The sequence below is a fragment of the Protopterus annectens genome, chromosome 1.part1 (assembly GCF_019279795.1).
Source record: "Protopterus annectens isolate FY-2018-M chromosome 1.part1, PAN1.0, whole genome shotgun sequence".
Classification (NCBI taxonomy): domain Eukaryota; kingdom Metazoa; phylum Chordata; order Ceratodontiformes; family Protopteridae; genus Protopterus; species Protopterus annectens.
In genome coordinates this window covers 322,161,003-322,184,039 of record NC_056726.1, presented here as the reverse complement: position 1 = coordinate 322,184,039, position 23,037 = coordinate 322,161,003, and the positions used below count along the sequence as shown (strand labels likewise).

General features: G+C 42.6%; 1 protein-coding gene across 1 annotated transcript in view; it reads left to right on the top strand.

Annotated features, from left to right (window-relative positions):
- TXNL1 (thioredoxin like 1) overlaps positions 1–23,037 on the top strand; it is a gene marked incomplete at its 3' end in the record, with an annotated part of 151,903 nt that overhangs the window by 117,968 nt on the left and 10,898 nt on the right. Inside the window, 1 exon segment of the mRNA XM_044074919.1 lies at positions 19,641–19,813. Coding sequence (XP_043930854.1) covers positions 19,641–19,813 — 173 coding nt within the window.

Sequence of the window (23,037 nt, the reverse complement as noted above, 5' to 3'; positions counted from 1 at the left end):
CCGGTTCTCAGCGAGATGCCTATGCAGTCCCTGACTACCGACGACACTTCTTTGGCGGTGTCTTCTGTAACCGAGACCGCAGGTACCTTGGCCCATACCCAGACTACAACCACCGAAGCCACTGTGAGCGTTGAGCCTTCTAATGTGGACAGGTCCACTTCCACCCATGGTGTCTTTAGACCCTCATCTTCCTTTTTCATTAAGGCCTTTACTAAGTCCAAATCAGCCAGGCATCCCAAGAGGCCTGTTGCACAGGGCCCATCTCCAGGCCCTATGCCTAAAAAGCAGATGCTTAAAATGGCTGAGGATTTAATTACTCTTATCAGGGGTTCCCAACCCCCTCCAGACAAGAGACCCAGAGTGGAGGAAGATTCTCCCTCTTCTGATCAGGGCTCCATTTTTTTCAGAACATTCTGATGTAGAGGAACACTCTTACTCCCCTTTTGAAGATTCTGATGCAGAGCAGTCCATTCCTTCTGTATCTCCTCCTGAGGATTTTTCTTTTGGGGAAACCTTGCACACCTTGAGGGAACACTTCCATTGGGAAGGCCAAGACTTTTCTGATTCCAAGAAAAGACTTGGGGAATTTCTTTTGTTACCTCAACACAGACATCTGGCGATACCTCCTGTCTTGGACATACTTGATGATGTTTATTCGGAGGCTTGCCTTAATCCGGATTCCCTGCCTCCTGCCCCAGTCAAGCCTGATAGGTATTAGAGTTCCTAACTCTCACCAGTTTCTTTACAAAAGCCATAATGCTGACCCTGAAACCATTTCTCAAGGCCCCAAGGGAATGAAGTCCTCTACTGCTAAGAATCCACTACCTTCCGAAAGAGAGTCAAGATCCTTAGAAAGGTGGGGAAAAAAGGTATATACCTCGGCCACCCTAGCCATGAGGGCCTTAAATTTTCTGTTTCATATGCTTAACAGAAACTGCTGATATTTATCACAATTAAGAAATAAAATCTCTCAACCTGAACAACCAGATTTGAAGGAGTTGCAGGATATGATGCATAGTGCAGAACAAGTGGGTAAACACACCTTACAATGTGGCTATGATGCCCTAGAGGCCTCAAGTAGAGCTGCTGTTACAGGATCAGTCATTCATAGACATGCATGGCTTAGGGAACAAATCTTGCCTGATCATGTGAAAGCTAAACTACTAGATGCTCCTTTACAAAAGGATGTGCTATTTGGTACTAATGCTGAGGAGATACTACGGAAAATGGAAGAAAAAGCCAAATCTATGCAAACTGTCAAAGCTTTTCTACAGGTTCAACCACCACGTTTTAGCAGAAATTGGCCTTCTAAAAACTGGTCCTTTCCAGCCACGGACAAGCCCCAAAGAGGTAGATAACAGGCGCACAAGGGGCAGAGGACAATCACAAGGATCATATAGAGGCAGGCAATGGCAAACTCCAGCACCAAGAGGTGGCGAAGACAGTGCACAGCAATACAGGAAACAAACCCAATGACTTCCTCCTTTCCATGCCAAGCAAGTCTCAGCTGGCAGCACCCTTGGGAGGAAAGGTGGCATTATTTACAAGAAATTGGCATATTGTCACAACAGACAAATGGATCCTGGACGTTATAAACAGAGGCTACAGATTTCATTTTCACACTCTTCCAAAAATGAGAGGCATGCCAAACCTGCCACATAATCAAAGGGCAGAGGCACAACTACAAATTTCAAAGCTCATAGACATGAAAGCTATTCAAGAGGTACCTACTCACGAACAAGGTCAAGGTTTTTATTCCAGGCTATTTCTTGTACCAAGGAAAGGAACCGACTGGAGACCCATTTTGGACTTATCCATCCTAAACACATTCTTACTCGTACCAAAATTCAAGATGCTGACCTTATAGCAGCTTCTTCCCATGCTGGGCAAGGAGTTTTGGCTGGTAACATTGGACCTCAAGGAGGCATACCTGCATGTCCCAATCAGACAAAGCTGCAGAAGATACCTCAGATTTCTTGCAGGTTCAATCCACTATCAATTCTCTGCATTGCCCTTTGGCTTATCTACTGCGCCCAGAGTATTCACGAAATGCCTGGCATCAGTAATTGCCTACTGCAGACTTCAAGGGATACAAATTTACCCTTATTTGGATGACTGCCTGATCCAAGCGGACAGCAAGCACATACTTCTGGAACATCTGGCTTATGCAACACGGTTACTGACTTTTCTGGGATACACAATCAACAAAGAGAAATCCAGGCTAACACCATCTCGGAAAATAACTTTCCTGGGTGCCAACTTGGACACACACACCCAGATGGCCTATCTTACGCCAGAAAAACAGGGGCAACTAACTCAGTACTTCAAAATGCTAGCAAATTGTACCAGGCTTACTGCAAGGAAAATCCTGCAGGCTCTGGGCTTCATGGCATCTTGCATTCTTTTAATCCCATGTGCAAAGTTGCATATGAGGAAACTTCAATGGTACCTAAAAAAAAACCTATGGTCTCAACACCGCCACAGTTTGGAAACAATAATACCAATAATTCCATGTTTGCAAAAGGAATTTCTATGGTGGGCCCAAGCATGTCAAACAAACGCAGGTCTCCCATTCTGCAAGCCTCAAGCAAATCAAGTCATCACAACAGACGCCTCAGATTACGCCTGGGGGGCACACATGACAGACAGGTGCATTCAGGGCAAATGGTCCCAAAAGGAAAAGCACCTTCACATCAATCAAAAAGAAATGCTAGCAGTGATAAATGCAATTACAGCTTTCAAGGACCTCCTGCATCCATGACAATTATTGATGAGAACAGACAACACCACAGTAATGTGGTACATAAACAAACAAGGAGGAACACATTCATACCCCCTGTGCAGACTAGCCATGACACTTTGGAACTTGGCTCTGGAATGGCAAATCGAACTTCAAGCACAGTACTTGCCAGGTTTGGAAAACACGCTGGCAGACAATCTAAGCAGAAATATGACAGATCCACACGAATGGAAGTTGCATCCTCAAGTGTTTACAAAGATAATCCAAGCGTGGGGGAGGCCAGGCATAGATCTCTTCGCCTCCCACAGGAATCATCAATTGGAAAAGTTTTGTTCAAGGACCTTTCATCCAAAGGCCTGGAGAGTGGACACCCTTTCATTCAGTTGGACAGCATGGACAGTTTACGCTTTCCCACCTCTGCCTCTTCTGCCCAGGGTGCTCTTGAAAGCAAGAGCAGACAGACCGAATATGATACTGATTGCTCCAGACTGGCCAAGACAACACTGGTACCCACTCCTGAGGAGCCTAACACATATTCCTCCCTGGCCCCTACCTCTAATGCCTCTTCTGCTGACTCAGCACAGCTACAAAACTCTTTTTCAGTCAGCTGAAAACTCAATCTCGCTGCATGGAAAATTCCTTAACACCACAACAGACCCTACTCCCCAAAGAGGTGCAGGATGTCATTTTGGAGGCCAGAAGGCCATCTACTAGAAAGGCTTACTCCGCAAAATGGAAACGGTTTTGCTCTTGGAATGAGAAAAAAGGCCAGGACCCTAGAAAACTTAATTTGCCTCAGGTATTACAGTATCTAGATGAGCTGCTGAACAGTGGACTTTCATTTTCCTCCATAAAAATCCATGCCTCAGCCATTTCTGCAGAATTCAACACGGATCCACCCTTATTCTCTCACCCACTCTTAAGACAGTTCCTCAGAGGGGCTAAGAATATAAGACCACCAAGGAAACAACCAGTGCCAGCCTGGGATCTTAATTACATTCTAGAAAAATTAACATTGCCTCCCTTTGAACCAGCTGCCTCAACAGATTTGCAATATTTGTCCTGGAAAACAGCTTTCCTTCTGGCCATTACCTCAGCTCGTAGGGTTTCGGAACTACAAGCCCTCATGGCTGTGCAGCCCTTTCTCATCTTCCATCGGGACAGGGTTTCCCTTCGAACCAACTCGTCATTTATGCCTAAAGTGGTATCCAGGATAGCTTTAAATCAAGCCATACACTTGCCTACCTTTTACCCCAATCTTCAAAACAAAGGGGAAAGGCTGCTACACTCCTTGGACATCCATAGACAGCTACGTTATTATTTGGACAGAACAAAGCCTTTCAGGAAATCAGAACAACTTTTTGTGTCCTATGCTGTAGGAGCTCAAGGGAAGCCAGTTACCAAACAGACAATTTCAAAATGGATAGGCCACTGCATACGGTTTTGTTACTCCTGTCATGGAAAATCTGTCCCTACAGGCATCCGATCCCACTCCACCAGGGCCACAGCTACCTCTACAGCCTTCCTCAGAGGAGTCCCTACCAAAGATATTTTGGAGGCAGCCACTTGGAGTTCTGTGCATACCTTCACAAAACACTACCACCTGCCTTTATATTCCAAAACTAGAGCAGGCTTTGCCACTGCTGTGTTGCAGGGCATTCTGGCTCATCCCAGTTCCACCTAGTGCCTACCACCCTGTGCGTAGCTTTGGGATTCTACCCATCTGTGATTACTGCAGCTGTATGCACGATGAACATAGTACAGTTTTGTACCTACCGTAAATGTAGATGTTAGAGTGCTAATACAGCTGCAGTACAGGTTTCCCTCCCTCCTTCCCCTCTTGATAAAGGCCTAGTGGCTAACACATCCTCATACAACCTGATTGGGTTATCCATATATATATATATATATAATTTATATATAATTTATGTATTGCCTTCCTTCTGGGGGCACCTGACATCTGGGGCAAGAAAGACTGAAGAAAATGGCGTCTGCTGTGTCTTGTATACCCCTGTCGCACTGACGTCAGGAAAGAAAGGGACAACAACCGACGCCGGACCTAGACTTTGGAATTCGGCCGACCGAGGACCCGCCTGACGGCAGAGAACCCATCTGTGATTACTGCAGCTGTATTAGCACTCTAACATCTACATTTATGGTAGGTACAAAACTGTACTTTCGATGTATGTAGTCAATTTCCCCTTACATTCTTCCTAACACTTCCTCCTACCCCCTCCTGGAGGACATGGAGGTATGTCTCTAGGTGTCAGTAGTCCTTTCCGTTGGGGTTGTTCTATTCAGCGTGTGTGTGCAGCAAACAAGATCTGGGGAATAGACCTGTTGCATGATGGGATACCTCTTAGCCATGAGCCAGTTGAACACTTCGAGCTAGAGTATGGCCGAGCTGGAGCCAAGGTTTGGCTCCGAACCCACCAGTAAGAATGTAAGGCGAGATGGACTACATACATGGAACGTTATGGTGAGTACATAACTTCTTGTTATGCAAAGCCCCTTTGCTTCCAGGATAGTACATTACACTAGGTTTCTGGATGACCTGTTTCTGATTTGCAAGGGTTCTGAGATTGAATTAAGCGAGTTCTTTGTTTACATCAATGATACTGTAGATTTTTTAAGTTTACCTACGAATATCACAGAGAAAATATTACCTGTCTGGATGTGTACATGGCAGCCATTATCCCTGTGCTTCCCCTAGTGAGGTTACACATGAGGAAATTTCACTGGTACCTTCGCTCAGTGTGGATCCAGCACTCCCATCCTCTCGAGTTCAGGGTCCCACTCCTCCCCTCTCTTCAAAAATTGAAATGGCAGTTAGCTCGGGTAGACTAGAATCCGGGACTACCCCTACAAATGACTCCCCCCTCCCAGACAATGCACATAGATGCCTCGGATCTGGGCTGGGGGGGCAACTCTGGGTCCAAGGATAGTGCAAGGTTTGTGGACAGATGGACACAAACAAGAGCACATAAATGTCAGGGAAATGAGAGCCGTTCTCACCCTGCAGGCCTTCCAGCCTTACCTCCAGCAGGGCCTCCTAAAGATCTTCACAGGCAACACCATGGTTATGTGGTATCTCAACAAGCAAGGAGGGACCAAGTCCTACCTCCTATGCAGACTAGCTCTACAGGTATGGGAGCTGGCTGCCTCTCAGGGAATCACCCTCCAGGCAACCTACATCCTGTCCCAGCACAACTTGCAAGCAGATTCACTAAGCAGAACCGAATCAGACACGAATGGATGCTGTCAGGTTTCTAAATCTGGTCCACAGGTGGGATATTCCACAGATGGGCCGGTTTGCCTCCTTCACAGACAGGCAAATCCAGAGCTATTGCTTCAGGACACACGAGCCAACGGCATTACAAACATATGCCTTTTCAGTATCATGGAAGGGTAAATTCCTGTATGCATTCCCCCCTTCCCATTAATTCAGAGGGCCCTACTGGAAATTCAGCAGTGCTCGCCAAAAATATTGCTGGTGACTACCTACTGGCCAAGGCAGCACTGGTTCCCTCTACTTCATCTCTCCAAGGGCAATTGCCACAAGTTACCTCTTTCAGTGGACCTACTCAAACAGCACAAGGGGACACAGATACACCCATAGTGGCAGGCTCTGCACCTCACCCTGTGGTGGATAGGATTATGATTCCCATCAGACACCTGTACAATGAGGACATGCTTCCAGTCCTGCAGGAGGCCAGGAAACCCAACACAAGAAAATCCTCTCTCTCCAGATGGAAAAAGTTTTCTGTCTGGTGTCAGAAGACAGATGGATCTGCTGGACAGCGATATTCCCCCGATTCTGTCTTGCCTTTGTGAACTATTGCAGTCAGGTTTGTCCTACTCCTCTTTAAAAGCACACATGTCTGCATGCCTATGGACCCCTTGCTGGCATCCAGACACCCAGCCAAACTTTTCCTCAAGGGTGTTCTGCACCTAAGACCTCCCAGGAAACAATTTACTCCTCCCTGGGACCTTAATTATGTTTTAGAAAAACTAACTCTGGTGCCCTTTGAACCAGCTGATAAGGCCCCCTTAAAGTTTTGCACATGGAAAACTGTACTGCTAGTAGCTTTGACATCGGCCAGAAGGGTCTCGGATCTTAAAGTCCTTTATGGCTACACCCCCTTTTCTGTTTTTTTCATATGGACAGGGTCACCTTTGGGACAAAACCCTTCCTTCATTCCCAAGGTGGTCAATGACCTTTCCTTGAATCAGCCTATCCGCCTGCCTACCTTCTTCCCTAACCCGCAAGGAGATAATGAGAGAATCCTTCATTCCCTAGACGTTCACAGACAACTCAGATTGTATTTGCATAAAACCAGACTTTTTTGCAAATCAGCCCAACTGTCCGTCTCCTTTCATCCCAGGACTCTGGGAAAAGTGGTGGGCAAAGTGATAGTTTCATCCAGGATTTCCAGGGCTTGCTACTCGCACCATGGGAAGACCTTGTAATGCAATGTCAGGGCCCATTCTAGAAGAGCTATAGCTTCTTCTGGAGGCTTCTTTAAAGGCCTAGACACTAATTCTTTTCTGGAGGCAGCTTACTTGGTCCTCTGTATACACCTTCACCAGACGCTACAAACTGGACCAGATCTCCAAGGGCAGGGTTTGCCAGGGCTATACTGCATGGATTCTTGGAGTCCTCTTCTAGGTTACTCCCCAGTCAATAGTGAGCTTTGGTACTCACCCACTAGTAGAGTACTGCAACATTGGAATAGAAGGACATAAGAAAGTTGTGTAAAATCTTACCATAACCATAGATGTCCTTCTCTTCCATGTTACAATATCCCCCCCCCCCCACACCTTCCCCCTTGTATGCTTACACTTGCTCTCCTCTGCATCTGGACAGGCTGTGCCCTTCAGGACTGGCTCCGTTTGGGGTTTTTATCTATATTCTGAGGGCTGGTGTGTGCAGATGTCACCTTTATGGCCCATGTTCCTGCCTCCACATCAGATGTCCAACGCATCAAGTGGGATTGAATCTTTGGAAACCTGGCTGGACAGCCAGATCTGAAGATGGGTAAACGCACTAGAAGAATACTGCAGCATGGAAGAGAAGGACATCTATGGTATGGTAAGATTTTACACAACTTTCCTGTGTCCAACAGGGCTTATTTTCAAACAACATTCCAGACTTTTCTTCTAGGACATATTTGCATCATGTAATTCAAACCCAGTCTGGTCTTAAATCGGCTACTTCAGAGTGTAAGCGTGTGTGTGCGTTTGACACTTTCATCCATTATGCCCACCTTATAACTTCCTTCATATTTTGCCACCATTTTCCTTTTCCACCTCCATTATAGAAATTTTCTTTGTCACAGAAGACTGTAACCTCCCCTTGCCCTACTAAATTGAGCAAAAAAAAAAATCATGTGTACTGCTTGGTGAACAGGTAAGTTTCTACAGTGCCTTACTTCTACAAGACCATGACCAGGCATGCCTTCTAAGTTCATAGCTCCAGGAGAGGACTGGTGAAGCTGATGAGCGAATCCACATGTAGCTTCACTTTCCACTGGATATGAATTGCTAAGAGTGATGCCCTTTTGTGTGCCCATGGACACTGGGGACTTGTATCCTTTGTATGGACTGACTAACTGAACGCATGGAGAGGCCCCAGCAGCAGTTCTGTTTTCAACACGATCAATGAAAGAGAGTGAGTGAGAATAATTATATTTGTTTGAAAGTTCTTGGTTGTTTTCCTTGTGTAACACATTGTTCCCATAGTGGTGTATCAGGTGCATAGAAGTTGTACATTCATGTGATTGGATTGGAGATGGGAAATTCATCCCGGGGATCACTTCTGTGGCTCTGCTCGACAGGGGCACAGGAAAATAATTGTCTTGGGTGGTGAAAGCCAGGGAATCATTTGGCTAGGCTTATATAGGCCCTAGGGCCAGTAGCCTAGTACCTACCTATGAATCTATATATTCTCCGCTGCATATGGCTGAAGGAGAACCGTGCATTTGTGGGAGCCTGACTGCTGTTCCTGGTTTGCAAAGCAATATGCCCTTGAGAGAGGGAGGGAATCCTAGTTCGCTGATATATACCTTTGGGGAAGTGTAAAGGTCACTCTGTGTTCAAGGATGCTGGATCTAATGAGATGGTTCTACCTTTATCTGTAATTCTGGACTATAGTTTTATACAGAATGAGAAGGGTTTCCACAGCAGTCTTGAGTAGAATCTCCCTCCTGTTTGGGTTAATTTCTGTTTCTGTGTAAATCTATTTTTGGCTAATTTTTCTGACTTGTGCAGTATTTACTAGAATAATCCACTTTTATTCTTTAAGCCACAGCCTTGACAAAGTTTCATAATTGGGTGCTTTGGTGTATATGGCTTACTGCTAGTCCCTTGCTTTGTTCTGAACTGGACATAATCTTTTAATATTTTTATGCTGTCTTCCACCCATTTCTAGCTTTGGTGATGGCAGAGGTCGCATATTTTTTTTTTTTGGTAAATAGTTTCTGTTTTTCTGTTGTCTGCTGATATGGTACTTAGAACATTTCATTTCACTTCTCGGGTTTACTTTGAGGTGTAAGCTCTTTATTGGAATATGGGGAATATCTTGTGTATCTATTGGAATGTGGGTAATATGTATGTATCTATTGCGTGGGGACTGTTTCGTTTTGTTCGGAGTTGAATGAAATGTGTTCAGTGTAACCTCTCACCAGCCCACTTCTACCTTCACTGTCAGTTGGAATCTTAATTTAGCCTATTTATTCAGCCCCTTCAGAGTTTCTGAGAATTTAAAAGCTCTGCTTTTTTATTATCTTGGCTTAGTAAAGGTGCAGATATTTTGTGTATTTATGCGTAATCCCCTTGCTTTACAGGAACATTCTCTTTTGTTCCGAGTTGAGCACAGCTTGATACATCAGACCCTCTCACCATCCCAGTTTAGGCTTTGGTGTCATTTGTGATCTTGGGTTTGTTGAGATCGACATATTTGCTGCAGATCTTCTTTACCTGCTATGACCTCTGTTCCAGGGTCAGATGCAGGACCTTAATGGGGACAGTCTTTTTTTTTTTTTTTTTTTTTTTTTTTTTGAGATCCACTTTAAGGTGTTTGGATGTGACCCTTTTTAACTTCTGTCTCTGTTTTGTGTCTACCTCCTTTGCTCCAAGCTTGGTAACTTGCCTCGACATCAAACAGCTTGGCAGTGAGGATCTTTTCTGCCAGACCAGTGCAGAGCCTGTGTGCTGACCTCATTCTTTTCAATGCTAAGCTGTTTGGCATCGAGGAGATCTTTTTTTCTTTGGGCATGTCTTTATTGAGCTGTTGGCCTCAAGCCCTCATTGTGGACAACTGATTGGTGCCATAATCCTTTCACTGCTATATGCTCCTTGGTGTCAGTAGTGGTTTTCTGAGTAGAGCCGTTTGGCTGCAATGGGAATTTTTCATTAGAGTTGATTGTTCTTGGTACTGGTATTTGGATAATCATTTTTCTTGATTCGCAGCTATAACCATTATGTCCTACATATGTCATGCTTCTTTTTTGTACAGAGTGGAGGTGTGATCCGCTCTGACTTCCAGAAATTATCAGTAGACACCTGCAGTCACTCCTGTCCTGAATGGAGATGTGCTCATTAGCACTTGTCAGTTTGAAAGTCTAACTTATTGGCAGCTTATATATTTATGGATATTCAAGCTAAAATTCCTGTCCATTCATCAGGTCTTTGAGTGGCTTTCTTCAATGTGTCCACCATCGTTGCTAGCACTTGTGTGGCGCAGATGGCACATTTGATTTTTTTTTTTTTGTTCAAGTTCTCAGGCCTTCAATTGTGTTGTGTTTTTTTTTTTTTTTTTTTCTTTTGTTCATCAAGGTGACCTTTACCTTTTGTCTTCAGTACCTTTTGGTGGTTTTCTTGTCTTGCTGCTCTTTTTGTCCAATTGTTTTACAATTTATCTGATCTAGAAATTTGAACACATGAAGTTGTCCCACTGCTCTCTGTTTAACTCTGCTAAAGTAGATGCTAGTCTGCTTATGCTGTTGCTATACCCTCTTCTCGATGGAATCAGATTCAGGTTATCTTTGGATGACCTTGATACAGAGCAAAATACTCTCTTAATTGTGTTAGTTTGATGTTCTTCGTGTTTCACTGTTGCAGTCTTTACATTTGTGTAATCCTGCTGGCAGGTCGCCCTCAGTCGGCCTGAATTCCAAAGTCTTGGGTCCTGCGTCGGTTGCTGTCGCCCCTTCCCTGACGTCAGGTCATCTGGTATAAAAGATGCAGCTGATGCCATTTTCTTCAGTCTTTCTTGCCGTGCGGTGCCCGAAGCGGAAGCAGTTCGCAAGTGCCGGTCGGCCGACTCCTGAGATTTGTGTGTTCGAGTTTCAGTTCCGAAGTCTTCATTAAAAGCGAAGTACCCCATTGGGGAAACATTTTTCTTGCTCCAGACCGATGTCCGAAAAAGTTAATAATTGTATTTCTTGTGGGAAGCAAATACCTCATAAGGACTTTCATTCTTACTGTATTCTTTGCCTAGGCCCTGACCACAACGTTTCTAGTTGTCGGTTTTGTGCTAGATTTAACCAATGCGCTATTAAGCGTCGGTATGATTTTGCACTAAGCTATTTTGGACGCAGATTTAATTATAGAATGTCGTCTGATAGCCATCCGACTACCAGAGTTCACAAAAAGTGCAGGCAACCAAGGTCCAAAAGCTTCTCCTAAGTCAGCCGCTGGTTCGCCGGTTCTCAGTGAGGCGCTTTCGCAGCCCCTGACACCCGCTACTTTAGAGTCGCAGGCCGCTACCGACTCCCACGTGGAATCGGTCAGGCCGCTGGAAACTCAAGGTATTGGAGCCTCTGAGACTATTCCCTCAGATGGGCCCGGAGCCACTGAGCAGGCATCTGCTTCTGAGGGTGTATTCGGACCTAAACAATTGTACATTAAACCGACTTCAGCTTTAAAGGCAAAGACTAAAGCACCTTTAAAAGCAAAGAAACAAGTTCACCAGCCACATGGACAGGCCTCCATGCCGAAAAAACAGAGGCTCAAAATGGCTGAAGACCAATTACCTTGATCAGGGGTTCCCATCCCCCTCCTGATATAAGAGGCCTAGGCAAGAGACAGACTATGAATCTTCAGATCAGGTTTCCATTTCCTCTGATTCCTCTTCCGATCAGCAATACTCTCTTCCCCCCATGAGGATTCTGATGCTGAAGAATTTATTCTTCAGCTTCTCCTCCTGAGGACTATTCCTTTGGGGAAACCTTGCATACCATGAGGGATCATTTCCACTGGGAGAGCCAAGATTTTTCAGAATCTAAGAGGCACAGGGATCTCCTTCTATTACCTCAACACAGGCCTCTAGCTATTCCACCTGTGTTAGACATTGTAGATGATGTGTTTTCAGAGTCTGGTCTGACCCCTGACTCCTTACCTCCAGCTCCTGTTAAGCCTGACAGATACTACAGGGTTCCTGCCTCTAATAGATTCCTTTTCAAAAACCCTGCTGCAAACCCAGAAACTATTTCTCAGGGTCCCAAAGGGGTTAACGCTTCCAATGCAAAAAACCCTACCCCCTCTGACAGAGATTCTAGGGCACTGGATAGATGGGGAAAAAAGATTTACACATCTGCTACCTTGGCTATAAGGGCCTTAAACTGCCAGTTTCATATGCTCAAATATCAGCTATATGTCATGACACTGCTTAAACAGAAAATGTTGGTAAATTCTGAATGTGCAGATAAAGAAATGCAGGATTTATTGCATGCAGCTGAACAAGTTGGAAAGCGCACTGTGCAATGTGGTTTTGATTCTCTGGAGGCCTCCTGCAGGGCCGCTACGTATTCTATTAGGAGGCATGCTTGGTTAAAGGAACAAAATCTGCCTGATCATGTCAAAGCTAAATTATTAGATGCACCATTACAGCATGATACCTTGTTTGGGGTTAAGGCAGAAGAGGTGTTCAAGAAAATGGAGGACAAAGCTAAATCTATGCAAACGGTCAAAGATTTTTTTACAAGTACAGCCACCTAGGTTTAGCAGACACTGAACTGGTCCTTTCCAGTGTCGGACCTCAAAGGGGCAGATCCAGACGCCGTAGAGGCAGATCCCAGCCACAAGGTTCGTACAGGTCTAAACAATGGGGTGCTTCTACCTCCAAAAGTGGAGAAGACAAATCACAACCATACAGGAAACGGTCCCAATGACTTCCCCCTGCCTGCAACAAACACTTACTACTGGCAGCCCCCTTAGGGGGAAAAATAGCACTTTATTCTCAAAAATGGCACATTATAACAGAGGACAAATGGGTGCTAGACATAGTGTCACAAGGCTACAAGTTTCACTTCCATACCCTGCCAAGGGCAAACGTTTGGCCAAACCTGCCAAAAAATCAATGGGCAGAGGCTCAAAAACAAGTCTCATCCCTCATGGACATGGGGGCTATTCAACAAGTGCCACAGCAAGAGCAGGGACAAGGATTTTACTCCTATCTATTCTAAACACTTTCCTGGATATAACAAAATTCAAGATGTTAACCTTACAGCAGCTTCTGCCCATGCTGGGTAGAAAGGCTTGGCTCGTCACTTTAGACCTAAAAGAGGCATACCTGCATGTCCCAATCAGACAATCATGCAGAAGATACCTCAGATTCAAGGCTGGTTCAAAGCATTACCAGTTCTCTGCACTGCCCTTTGGCTTTATCTACTGTGCCCAGGGTCTTCACAAAGTGCCTGGCACCAGTAATTGCTTCTGCAGACAGAGGAATACAAATATATCTTTACTTGGACGACTGCCTCATTCAAGCAGAGAACAAGGACATTCTACTACAGCATCTGGCGTTTGTGAAAAGACGTTTAACATGCCTAGGGTACACAGTCAACGAAAATAAATCAAAACTAGTACCCTCTCAAGAGATAATATTCCTGGGTGCAAGCTTAAATACAACTGCCCAGATGGCTTATCTCACGCCAGACAAAGGCAACTTGACTACCTATTTCAAGGAAATGGTAACAAAGGCCCAGTTATCTGCAAGAAAAATTCTGCAGGCTTTGGGCTTCATGGCATCCTGCATCCTACTAATTCCATATGCAAGACTGCATATGAGGAGACTTCAGTGGTACCTAAAAAGTGTCTGAACACAACATTGCCACTGCCTGGAAACAATGATTACTCTCATTCCCTGCCTGCAACAGGAGTTTCGATGGTGGGCAAAGGCTACACGGGACAGCCATTCTCACTACCCCCAGCCAGGCAGAACCTAACAACGGATGCATCAGATTATGCCTGGGGGCTCACATGGCAGGAAGAGGCGTTCAGGGCACCTGGTCCACAAATCAAATGCATCTTCATATCAGTCAAAAAGAGATGCTAACTGTTCAAAATGTCCTGACAGCCTTCAAGGACCTAATTCATCCGTGACAGCTACTGATAAAGACAGACAATACCACGGTCATATGGTACATAAACAAGCAGGGGGGCACTCATTCTTACCTCCTTTGCGGACTAGCCATGGCTTTATGGGACACAGCATTGTCTTACCAAGTTCATCTGCAGGCGCAATTCCTGCCAGGCAAGAACAATACTCTGGCAGACGAACTAAGCAGAAACCTCATGGATCCCCACGAGTGGCACCTGGATCCACAAGTCTTCAACATGATAACAAAGAAATGAGGACGCCCGGACATAGATCTATTTTCCTCCCCTCACAACTTTCAACCAAAAAGATTCTGCACAAGGACTTATCACAGACCAGCATGGAAGGTGGACGCCTTATCTTTCAACTGGAAAAACCTATCAGTATATGCCTTTCCTCCCAAAGGTACTCCTAAAGGTGAGACAGGAGAAACCAAAAATGATTTTGATTGCCCCAGACTGGCCCTGCCAGTACTGGTATCCGATCTTAAGGAACTTGTCTCAATGCCCAGCCTGGACCTTATAAATACCTCACCTACTGTCCCAACAAAACAATCCGATTCTGCACAGCCAGTTCAGGACTTTAAACCTGGCAGCATGGCAGATAATGTAGCCATACAAAGCACACCTCTCAGTAAAGCTGTGATGGATGTCATTTTTGAAGCCAGAAGGCCTAGTACTAGGAAAATGGAAGAGATTTTGTGCTTGGAACCAAGCTCAAGGAACTGACACAACTTTACCAAATATTCCTCAGATTTTGCAATGCTTAACTGAGATGCTGGACAAAGGCCCATCTTTTTCATCAATTAAAATTCATGCCTCTGCCATTTTGGCTCATTACAATACAGAGCCACCACTCTTTTCTCATCCTTTAAGGCAGTACCTCAGAGGAGCCAAAAATTTAAGACCTCCACTAGATCGCCAGTGCCTGCATGGGACCTCAATTATGTCTTGGAAAAACTCACCCTACCTCCTTTTGATCCAGCTGCAACTGCGGATATAAAGTTTTTATCTTGGAAAACAGCTCTGCTCCTAGCAATAACTTCTGCAAGACGAGTGTCAGAGCTACAGGCTCTCAAGGCTGTGGAACCTTTTATCATTTTTCATCCAGACAGGGTCTCTCTGATGACAAACCCTACATTCATGCCTAAGTTGGTGTCCAGTGTGGCCCTTAACAAAACTATTCATTTGCCAACTTTTTATCTAAATCCACAGAACAAGGGGGAGAAAATTCTGCATTCTTTGGACGTACACAGACAACTTGGATTCTATTTGGACAAAACGAAAGTTTTCAGAAAGCGGAACAATTACTAGTGGCATATGCTGCCAGATCACAAGGAAAAGTGGATAGGTCACTGCATTCGTTTCTGCTACTCTGAGCATGGCAAACCAGTGCCTAAGGGCATTAGGCCACATTCAACCAGAGCTGCAGCCACCTCTGCAGCCTTTCTCAGGGGAGTACCAACCAAAGACATTTTAGAGGGTGCTACCTGGAGTTCAGTGCACACCTTTACAAAGCATTACAATCTGCCACTTTACTCTAAATCCAGAGTGGGCTTTGCCACTGCAGTTCTGCAGGGCCTCTTAGCCGCTCCTAATGTTGTTTAGCTCCAGCCCCCCAACCATAGCTTTGGGACTCTACCCAAATGTAATGACTGCAACAGTGAAACACTAAGAACATTGTACAGTTGTGTACAGTTACCATAAATGTAGGTGTTCGAGTGTATTCACTGTTGCAGTCCAGGTTACCCACCTGCCATCCCCCTTATTTCTGCTGGAACTTAACTTTACTTCTTTGATCTATACAACCTATGTGGTGTATTTGCTTGTAGATGAAGGTAAAGTTTATTTTGTTGCATGTATGTTTTATATACATCTCTAGCCTACCCTTTTGGGGGCACCTGACATCTGGGGCAAGAAAAACTGAAGAAAATGGCGTCGGCTGCATCTTTTTCCCTGACATCAGGGAAGGGGCGACAGCGACCGACGCAGGACCCAAGACTTTGGAATTCAGGCCGACTGAGGGCGACCTACCAGCAGGATTACCCAAATGTAATGACTGCAACAGTGAATACACTCTAACATCTACATTTATGGTAAGTGTACACAACTGTACTTTATTTTTTTTGTAATACCTTTAGTGAATTATCACTTAAGGCATAAGCAGACATGCATTTGTATAAAAGACAACACGTTAACCTGTTCAGTTACAAACCTTCTACATCACATATATCCTTTTTAATTATCATCCAGCAATTATGTAAATTGCTCAATTCCTGCCTTCCCTTAACTCTCAATCCCAAACTCTAGTTATGCATGTATGGTCACACAATTTCCATTTTTCTATGGAATTTATTCCTACCCTTTTCAAAAGATCCCACTTCCATTTCTTTTAGGTCATTTACAACATTCACTACTTCAGTAACAGTTGGTTTAGACATAGATTTCTGTTTTGTAGTAATTTTTTGGCAGCCCTCAGAAGCAAACCTAACAAGGTCTTGCATGTCTAGGCAGAGTACTGTTTAGACATTTTTTAAAGTATGTCGACTCATTACACTCCCGAAAACGTTTGTTCCTAGCTAACACTTACTTCACTATCACATCTCCAACATTTGCCATCTACCTGAGGAAAAATTATTTGAAGTCTGATTGGGGTATGTAAAAACACTTAAAGAAAAAAATGCAAAGTTTTCTAGACTTTGTTGCATATTTGGGAGCTTTACATATGTCCTCACATTGTTTATGTATGCATTGTTTATCCAGTCTCTTCCCAATCTCTTCTAAGTTCATCTAATTGATTCCTCTGTTTATTGTGCAATATTTTATATGCCCTACTAATTATTCTATTTTTGTTAAGTCGCTTCTTTTCTAGATTCGACTAAAACTGTACAAGAACAGGTCTTTCACAGCGCAAGTTATTTTTTCCTGAATCCTGTCCTTGCATACTGTTCCAAGCCCTTGTCATCATATTTTTAGTCTCATCTCTTTCAGCCTCTGGGAAGGATGACTGCTATTTCAGAGATAGTGCTATTTCAGAGATAGTGTATTTCCTTCTATTAAATGCTGTATGCCTTTATTTTAGCCAACTACTTTTCAGAGGCCTTGATACAGATTTCTCTCTAGTATTTTCCATTCTTGGGTTATACTGGAGAATATCTGATGGTAGTGGTGGCTGTAGACTTATCCTTGGTAACTCTCTCTGTTTAGGAAGTATGTCACAAGAGTAATTGTCAGCAGTGCCTCCCCATTTTTCTCTTGCGTAGTTATTTAATTGGTCTCTGCCTGTGGTCATAGTCTGTGTTTCAGCAGGTTATGCCTGGGATAGCTTCCTTTTGTTTTAGCGTGTACTACAACTCAGGCTTTTTCACCATGTACTGCCTATAGAGTTCTCTCCCTTGTTACCATCCTAGACTCTTGGTTGGTGACTAATTTAAATCTTTTGAGGAAGGTTTGTCCTCTGCTTCTATCTGGAGGTCTTCCTGAAATTCTAGGAACTCAGTTGACCCTTATCTCCCTTCGATTAGGCATATCTGTGTTTTATGACTATTTTTTTTATAAATATCCAGAAAGCATGTTCTTGTCCTTTAATTGACTTAATAGAGAAAGCCAAACAAAACAAAATGTATTCTGTGCCGAACACAATTGTCTGTGGCATAGCTGTGGTTCTGTGATTTACTTGACTAAAGATTTTAGGTATGACAGCTGCTGGCCACCTCTTGGGTCCCTTCTATCCAGGCACCCAGGGAGTTTGGCCTTTCTTTTATAATATGTTACTCTGGCAGTTATTGCAAAGGACTAAAGCTCTTAACATTTTAATGAGTTGCTTCCTGTGGCAAGACTGCAGGGTTTGAACTTTCCACCTTCATTTACCAACTGAGTGACATTGAGCAAGTCCCTTAACCAGACAGTGCTTTTGAGCAATTTGGATTTGGGGATGGGCTTCTTAATAGTTTTCTGGACTGCATATCTAGTAACTGTGAATCTGTAGTCATTAGCTAGCCATCCCCTATTGAATAAGTGATCTAGTTCAGGAAATTTTATAACAGTCTCACCAGCACACCATTAGGGGGTGGGTTTGTCATGATGGTTAGTATTTACCTCATAGACCCAAGATACAGAGTTTGATTCTGACCTTGGATTATTGGCTAGGCTACCCTTCAGGGTCGTTAGCCTAGTATTCATCTATTAATCTATGAACCTATAAACAGAACTGTTCTGCGTTTATCTTTTGGTTACGCTTGCACTGTGTTTTTCTGCCTTTCTAGGGGATGTAGGTGATAGTCCTGTCAGTTCAAAGACTGATGTTTTGGGTGCTGTCCCCATTCCTTTATTTTTTTCTTGGTTATTGGCTTGGTTCTTTGGGCATTGAGCTTTGGTGAACAAGAACTTCATTGGGAAATATTAAGGTTGTGTGTCTTTGTTATTCCTTCCGTTTGGTATTAAAGAGATTTAACTTTTTGGTTGTATATGCACAGGTGAGCACTAGTTCAGTCAGATAGTGGATTGTGGATTAAAATAATGGACTTGGTCTTTCATTGCTACTTTAGCAGATTTTCCCTGACATTATACCAGTACTGTTCAATTGGGTGCCAACCATTGTGGCCAGGCTACTGAATTGTTCTTTGTCCACCACAGTTTTGATTATTCCACTGTGCAACTCTGGGATTCCTTTCTGTTCTTGAGAATTTCTGTCATCACCTTGGACTTTCCTTTTCTTGAACTTGAAGCCATTTTTCTTTACTTGTTGTGTAGGTCCCTCATCAGTTGAGATACTAGTACCTCACATTACACAAGGCAGCTTTTTTTTGTGTGTGGGGGGGGGTATTGATTTCTGCCTCTTCCCTGTGTGAGATGTTCATAGATCAGATCTCTCTCTCTCTCTCTCTCTCTCTCTCTCTCTCTCTCTCTCTCTCTCTCTGGTCTGTCTTGAAGATGCTGACTTACAGGCAGTCTTTAACAATCACTCAGCTGTTTTTGCTTGGGACTGTGTCCTAAAGGTAGAAGAAGGTGCAACAATCCTATCTCATGCAAAAGCTATTACTATTATTATGTTATGTCCATCTTCCTGTGCGAGGTCTCCTTCCTTCCCACTGCCTATTCTGTCTTTAGTTGGAGCTTATTTTTAGATTTTGTTGTCTACTTCCTTGGACTTTTCCCTTCTTGGGCTCTCCTTTTGCAAGTTAACTGAGAGGTTTTAGGAGTGAAGATGGTAGAATCCTGGCAACCATGAGTCCTTGAAAGTAGTGGAAGAAGATCCTAATCCTACATGTACGTGATTATGGTAAATGTACTACTTTCACTTGTGTGCAGTAAGGGACTGCTTCTCACTAGTGGGACTTGGTAGTAATGGAGGGGGAGACACAACAGGCTGAACAAGCAATTTGTACCTACTGAAGCTGCCTACTTGTGTTGTTAGTATCTCAGATTTCTTGTTTCGGTGAGTATATTATGCAGATGAATTTTCTTGGGATGTGTCACTGATTTGGATATTTCATTTACAAAATATCCTCTTTTTTTATAGGCCAAGGTCCAAAGTACATAAAAATTTTTACCAATTTACCTCGATCGTTTGACTTTGACGAAGCAGAAGCAAGTAAACCTACCCAAGATTTTGACCTGACATCAGATGATATTAAAGAAGACAGTATCATTCAGCTTCGATATGTAAAATTTCAGAATGTTAATAGTGTAACGGTATGTGTTGTTACTATCAGAAACTTGCATAATTTTGTGACTGCTTTATTTTTAGTTATGCGGGACCTGTACCTGCTGGAATGATTAAGATTTGGGAGGAGAAATGTTTCGGCTGACTAAATATAGTTGTAAGAAAATGTTATTACTGATGGGCTGCACTTTTCCTCTGTTTACATGTTTTATTAAAATAATATGAAAGTGATTTATTGTTCAAGTTTTGTTTTGTACAGTTTTGTAATTTAATCAAGTTTTGTTGTGAATTGACAACACTGTAAGGCAGTATTTCTTGCACGTAGGTTATATTAGTTGATAAAGCCCAGAAAAATAAGCAGTAACCATGGCAGCAATACAAGGGGGATATAACCATTAAAGAATTTCAATCTTACTGCCTTCTCAAACCCAAACAATCTTGAGTATAAATTCAGGTTAGTACTGTAGGCAATAAGTCTGCGTATAGGGCCTTTTAGCCACATGAGGCATTGGATTCTGACCTTTTTTAAATAACATTATTCCCCTTTTGTGAAGTAAATCTGGTCTCTCATGGTAGTGTACATTAGCACAGATCATTTTACATAATCAGTAGGTCATGTCTCTTGGAAACTTGGTTGCCTTTTGTGTCGGTCACAGCTTGGAATCCCCCTTTTGCTTTCTTTTGTAAGAAAATTTGATTTTCATTGCTCCCTTGTCAGCATTAATAATTAAATCTTTGATTAGTATTCATTTTATGATGTAGTTGTCATTATGTGACTTCTTCACAGAAGTCTGTCAGTGATTGCCCTTGTTGAAGACAAAGGCAAATAGCTTCTAAAGGTTTTCCTAACTAATGCTTATTGTATTTAGAAGCTTCTCACAGTTCGTAGTTGCTTTTATGGTACTAACTTCATTAAGATAATTTACATTTTTTAGATGGGAATATTCGACTGGGAGATGCACATTTTCAGTGAAAGTGTCAGGGAGGAAGATTTCAAAAGGATAGAAACATGAAGAAAGTCTTTCTAAGACAAACTAACATATATAATGAGTAATAACATTGTAAACTGAGCAAAAATGTAAAGTGTGTGTGTGTGTGTATGTATATGTGTGTGTGTATGTATGTATGTAATATATATATATATATATATATATATATATATATATATATATATATATTTACATATTTACAGTAACTACTAATTTCATGCATTGTTGGTTGGACCGTCTATGTAAGTATATACATATGACACCTGAATGTAGGTGGCTGCTGACGGCCCTAACGTAACTATGGCCAGTAGCTGAAATGAGGTCTCACAAGGACTGTAATTGGAAATGACAAGGTCACACGATGGAAGCCAAATAAAGCTTTATTACTTGCACATTTCTTTCTAGCACCTCTATGCCATGTAAAATAAGTAATACAAGTGTATTTTTCAGTAACATTTAAAATGATGTAAGAATGCATTAAATGATGCAAGTCAGATGTATACTGAGTTTTACAGCATTGAAATGTAAGCTATTCACATTGATTATGCACTGAATGGTTAAAACAGCACCCAAATGGCTTTATAGGATTACTGGTTGTACCTAGCAATATGAAACTATCTCTGAATTTGTTTGCAATAATATTCTAGCAACTTCCTATGAGTAATAATCATGACCCTCTGCCATAGAAAGCAGTTTGTGATCCTATGTATGAAAATGTTTATATTCTTGTTTAATGTGTAATACTGCATAGCAATCTAATTTGTGGGTGGGAGCAAAATAAATTACCTATTCAAGAGAAGTATATATGATTTTTACTTCTGACTTAATGGTGCTCAGTAAAGCTATTTTCTTCAGCAGTGCTCTGTACATGTATCTTAGCTTGAGCACATACCCCACCCAGTGGAAATCGAATGTAATGCAAATTGTTAGACTTGGGACAGTGAAAGTCTGTGAACTATTTTAATTGGTACCTTTTTGTGAAAGGCCATATATTGGTCACCCTCTGGGACTTGTATGGAAAACTTGTAGGGTAAGAAAAAAACTGAAATTAAGCTACAAAATACATATAACACTACTGTTTTGCTTTTGGAGATTTCAGTGCAACTCAACACTGACTTTGACCCTGCTACTTTAGCTGCTTCAGACCATAAGTACTTGAACCAAGGTATGTTGCAGCTAAGAGAGAAACTAGTTTATCTAGTGAAATGTTAATGTTTTTTTTCCGCAAGATGTATTGAAGACCTTCATCAATATTGTATTGTGCCTCCTGAGCAGAAGTCACACCCACTAGAAACAGAATGCAGTACAGAGTATTAGACTGTGACAGTGAAAAACCAAGAAAACTTGTATTTAATATTCGTGAATAAAAGGCCATATGTTAATCCCTCTTTGAAAGTTCATAAAACATTTTTTTTTTTGGGGGGGGGGCATTGTAATAAGATGTTGGAATAAGACTGATGTTACTTTTGGTTTCTGTGTATAGAAGGCCAGATGTCAATCGGCCTTTGAGATGTCATTATAAAATTTTTAGACAGTAATAGAAGTTCAGGTACAAAATGCACATTAAGACTGCTGTTTTGCCCTTGGGGATTTAATTGCAGCTCCTTGCCACATTTGACCCAACCAGTTTATTTAATTCAGACCAGGGCATTTGAGCTATGGCATATTACAGCTGAAATAATCCCATTATCTGGTGAAATGTATAGATATAGTTTGAATTTGTGCTGCTTTGTCGAACCTGAACAGAGCTCCTATTTGCCCCCTGTGGAAACAAAGTGTAATGCAGAAAGTCTGACTGTGACAATGGAAGGTCAGTGAACATCTGCATTTTATGCATATGTATAAACGTTTATGTGGAAGTCCCATCTGAGATTTATTTCCAAAATTTTAGTCCAACAGCAAAATGATATATAGAAAATACACCCAAACTTGCTATCATGTCCTTGGAAGTTACTGCAGCTCGGTGCTGAACTTGGGCTCACTAGTTTACTTCATTATAGGGCAAAACTTTATTTTTCCATGTATGCTGTCAGTTCCTTTTTTATAACGATAAATGAAAGAACGTGTAATGTATGTATTTTTCTAAATACATGCGCAGATGTACATTGATTTATTCATTGCCTCATAGGAGGAGGATGGATGCTAACATGTCTGATTTCTCATGTTGTTCGTAATGCAGTTCTGTTTAAAAGTGCCAGCACAAAAGGCAACTTTGCCTGTGGGTAGTAATAGTGTTTCCTATTCTTCTGATTCTCCTTTGTGTA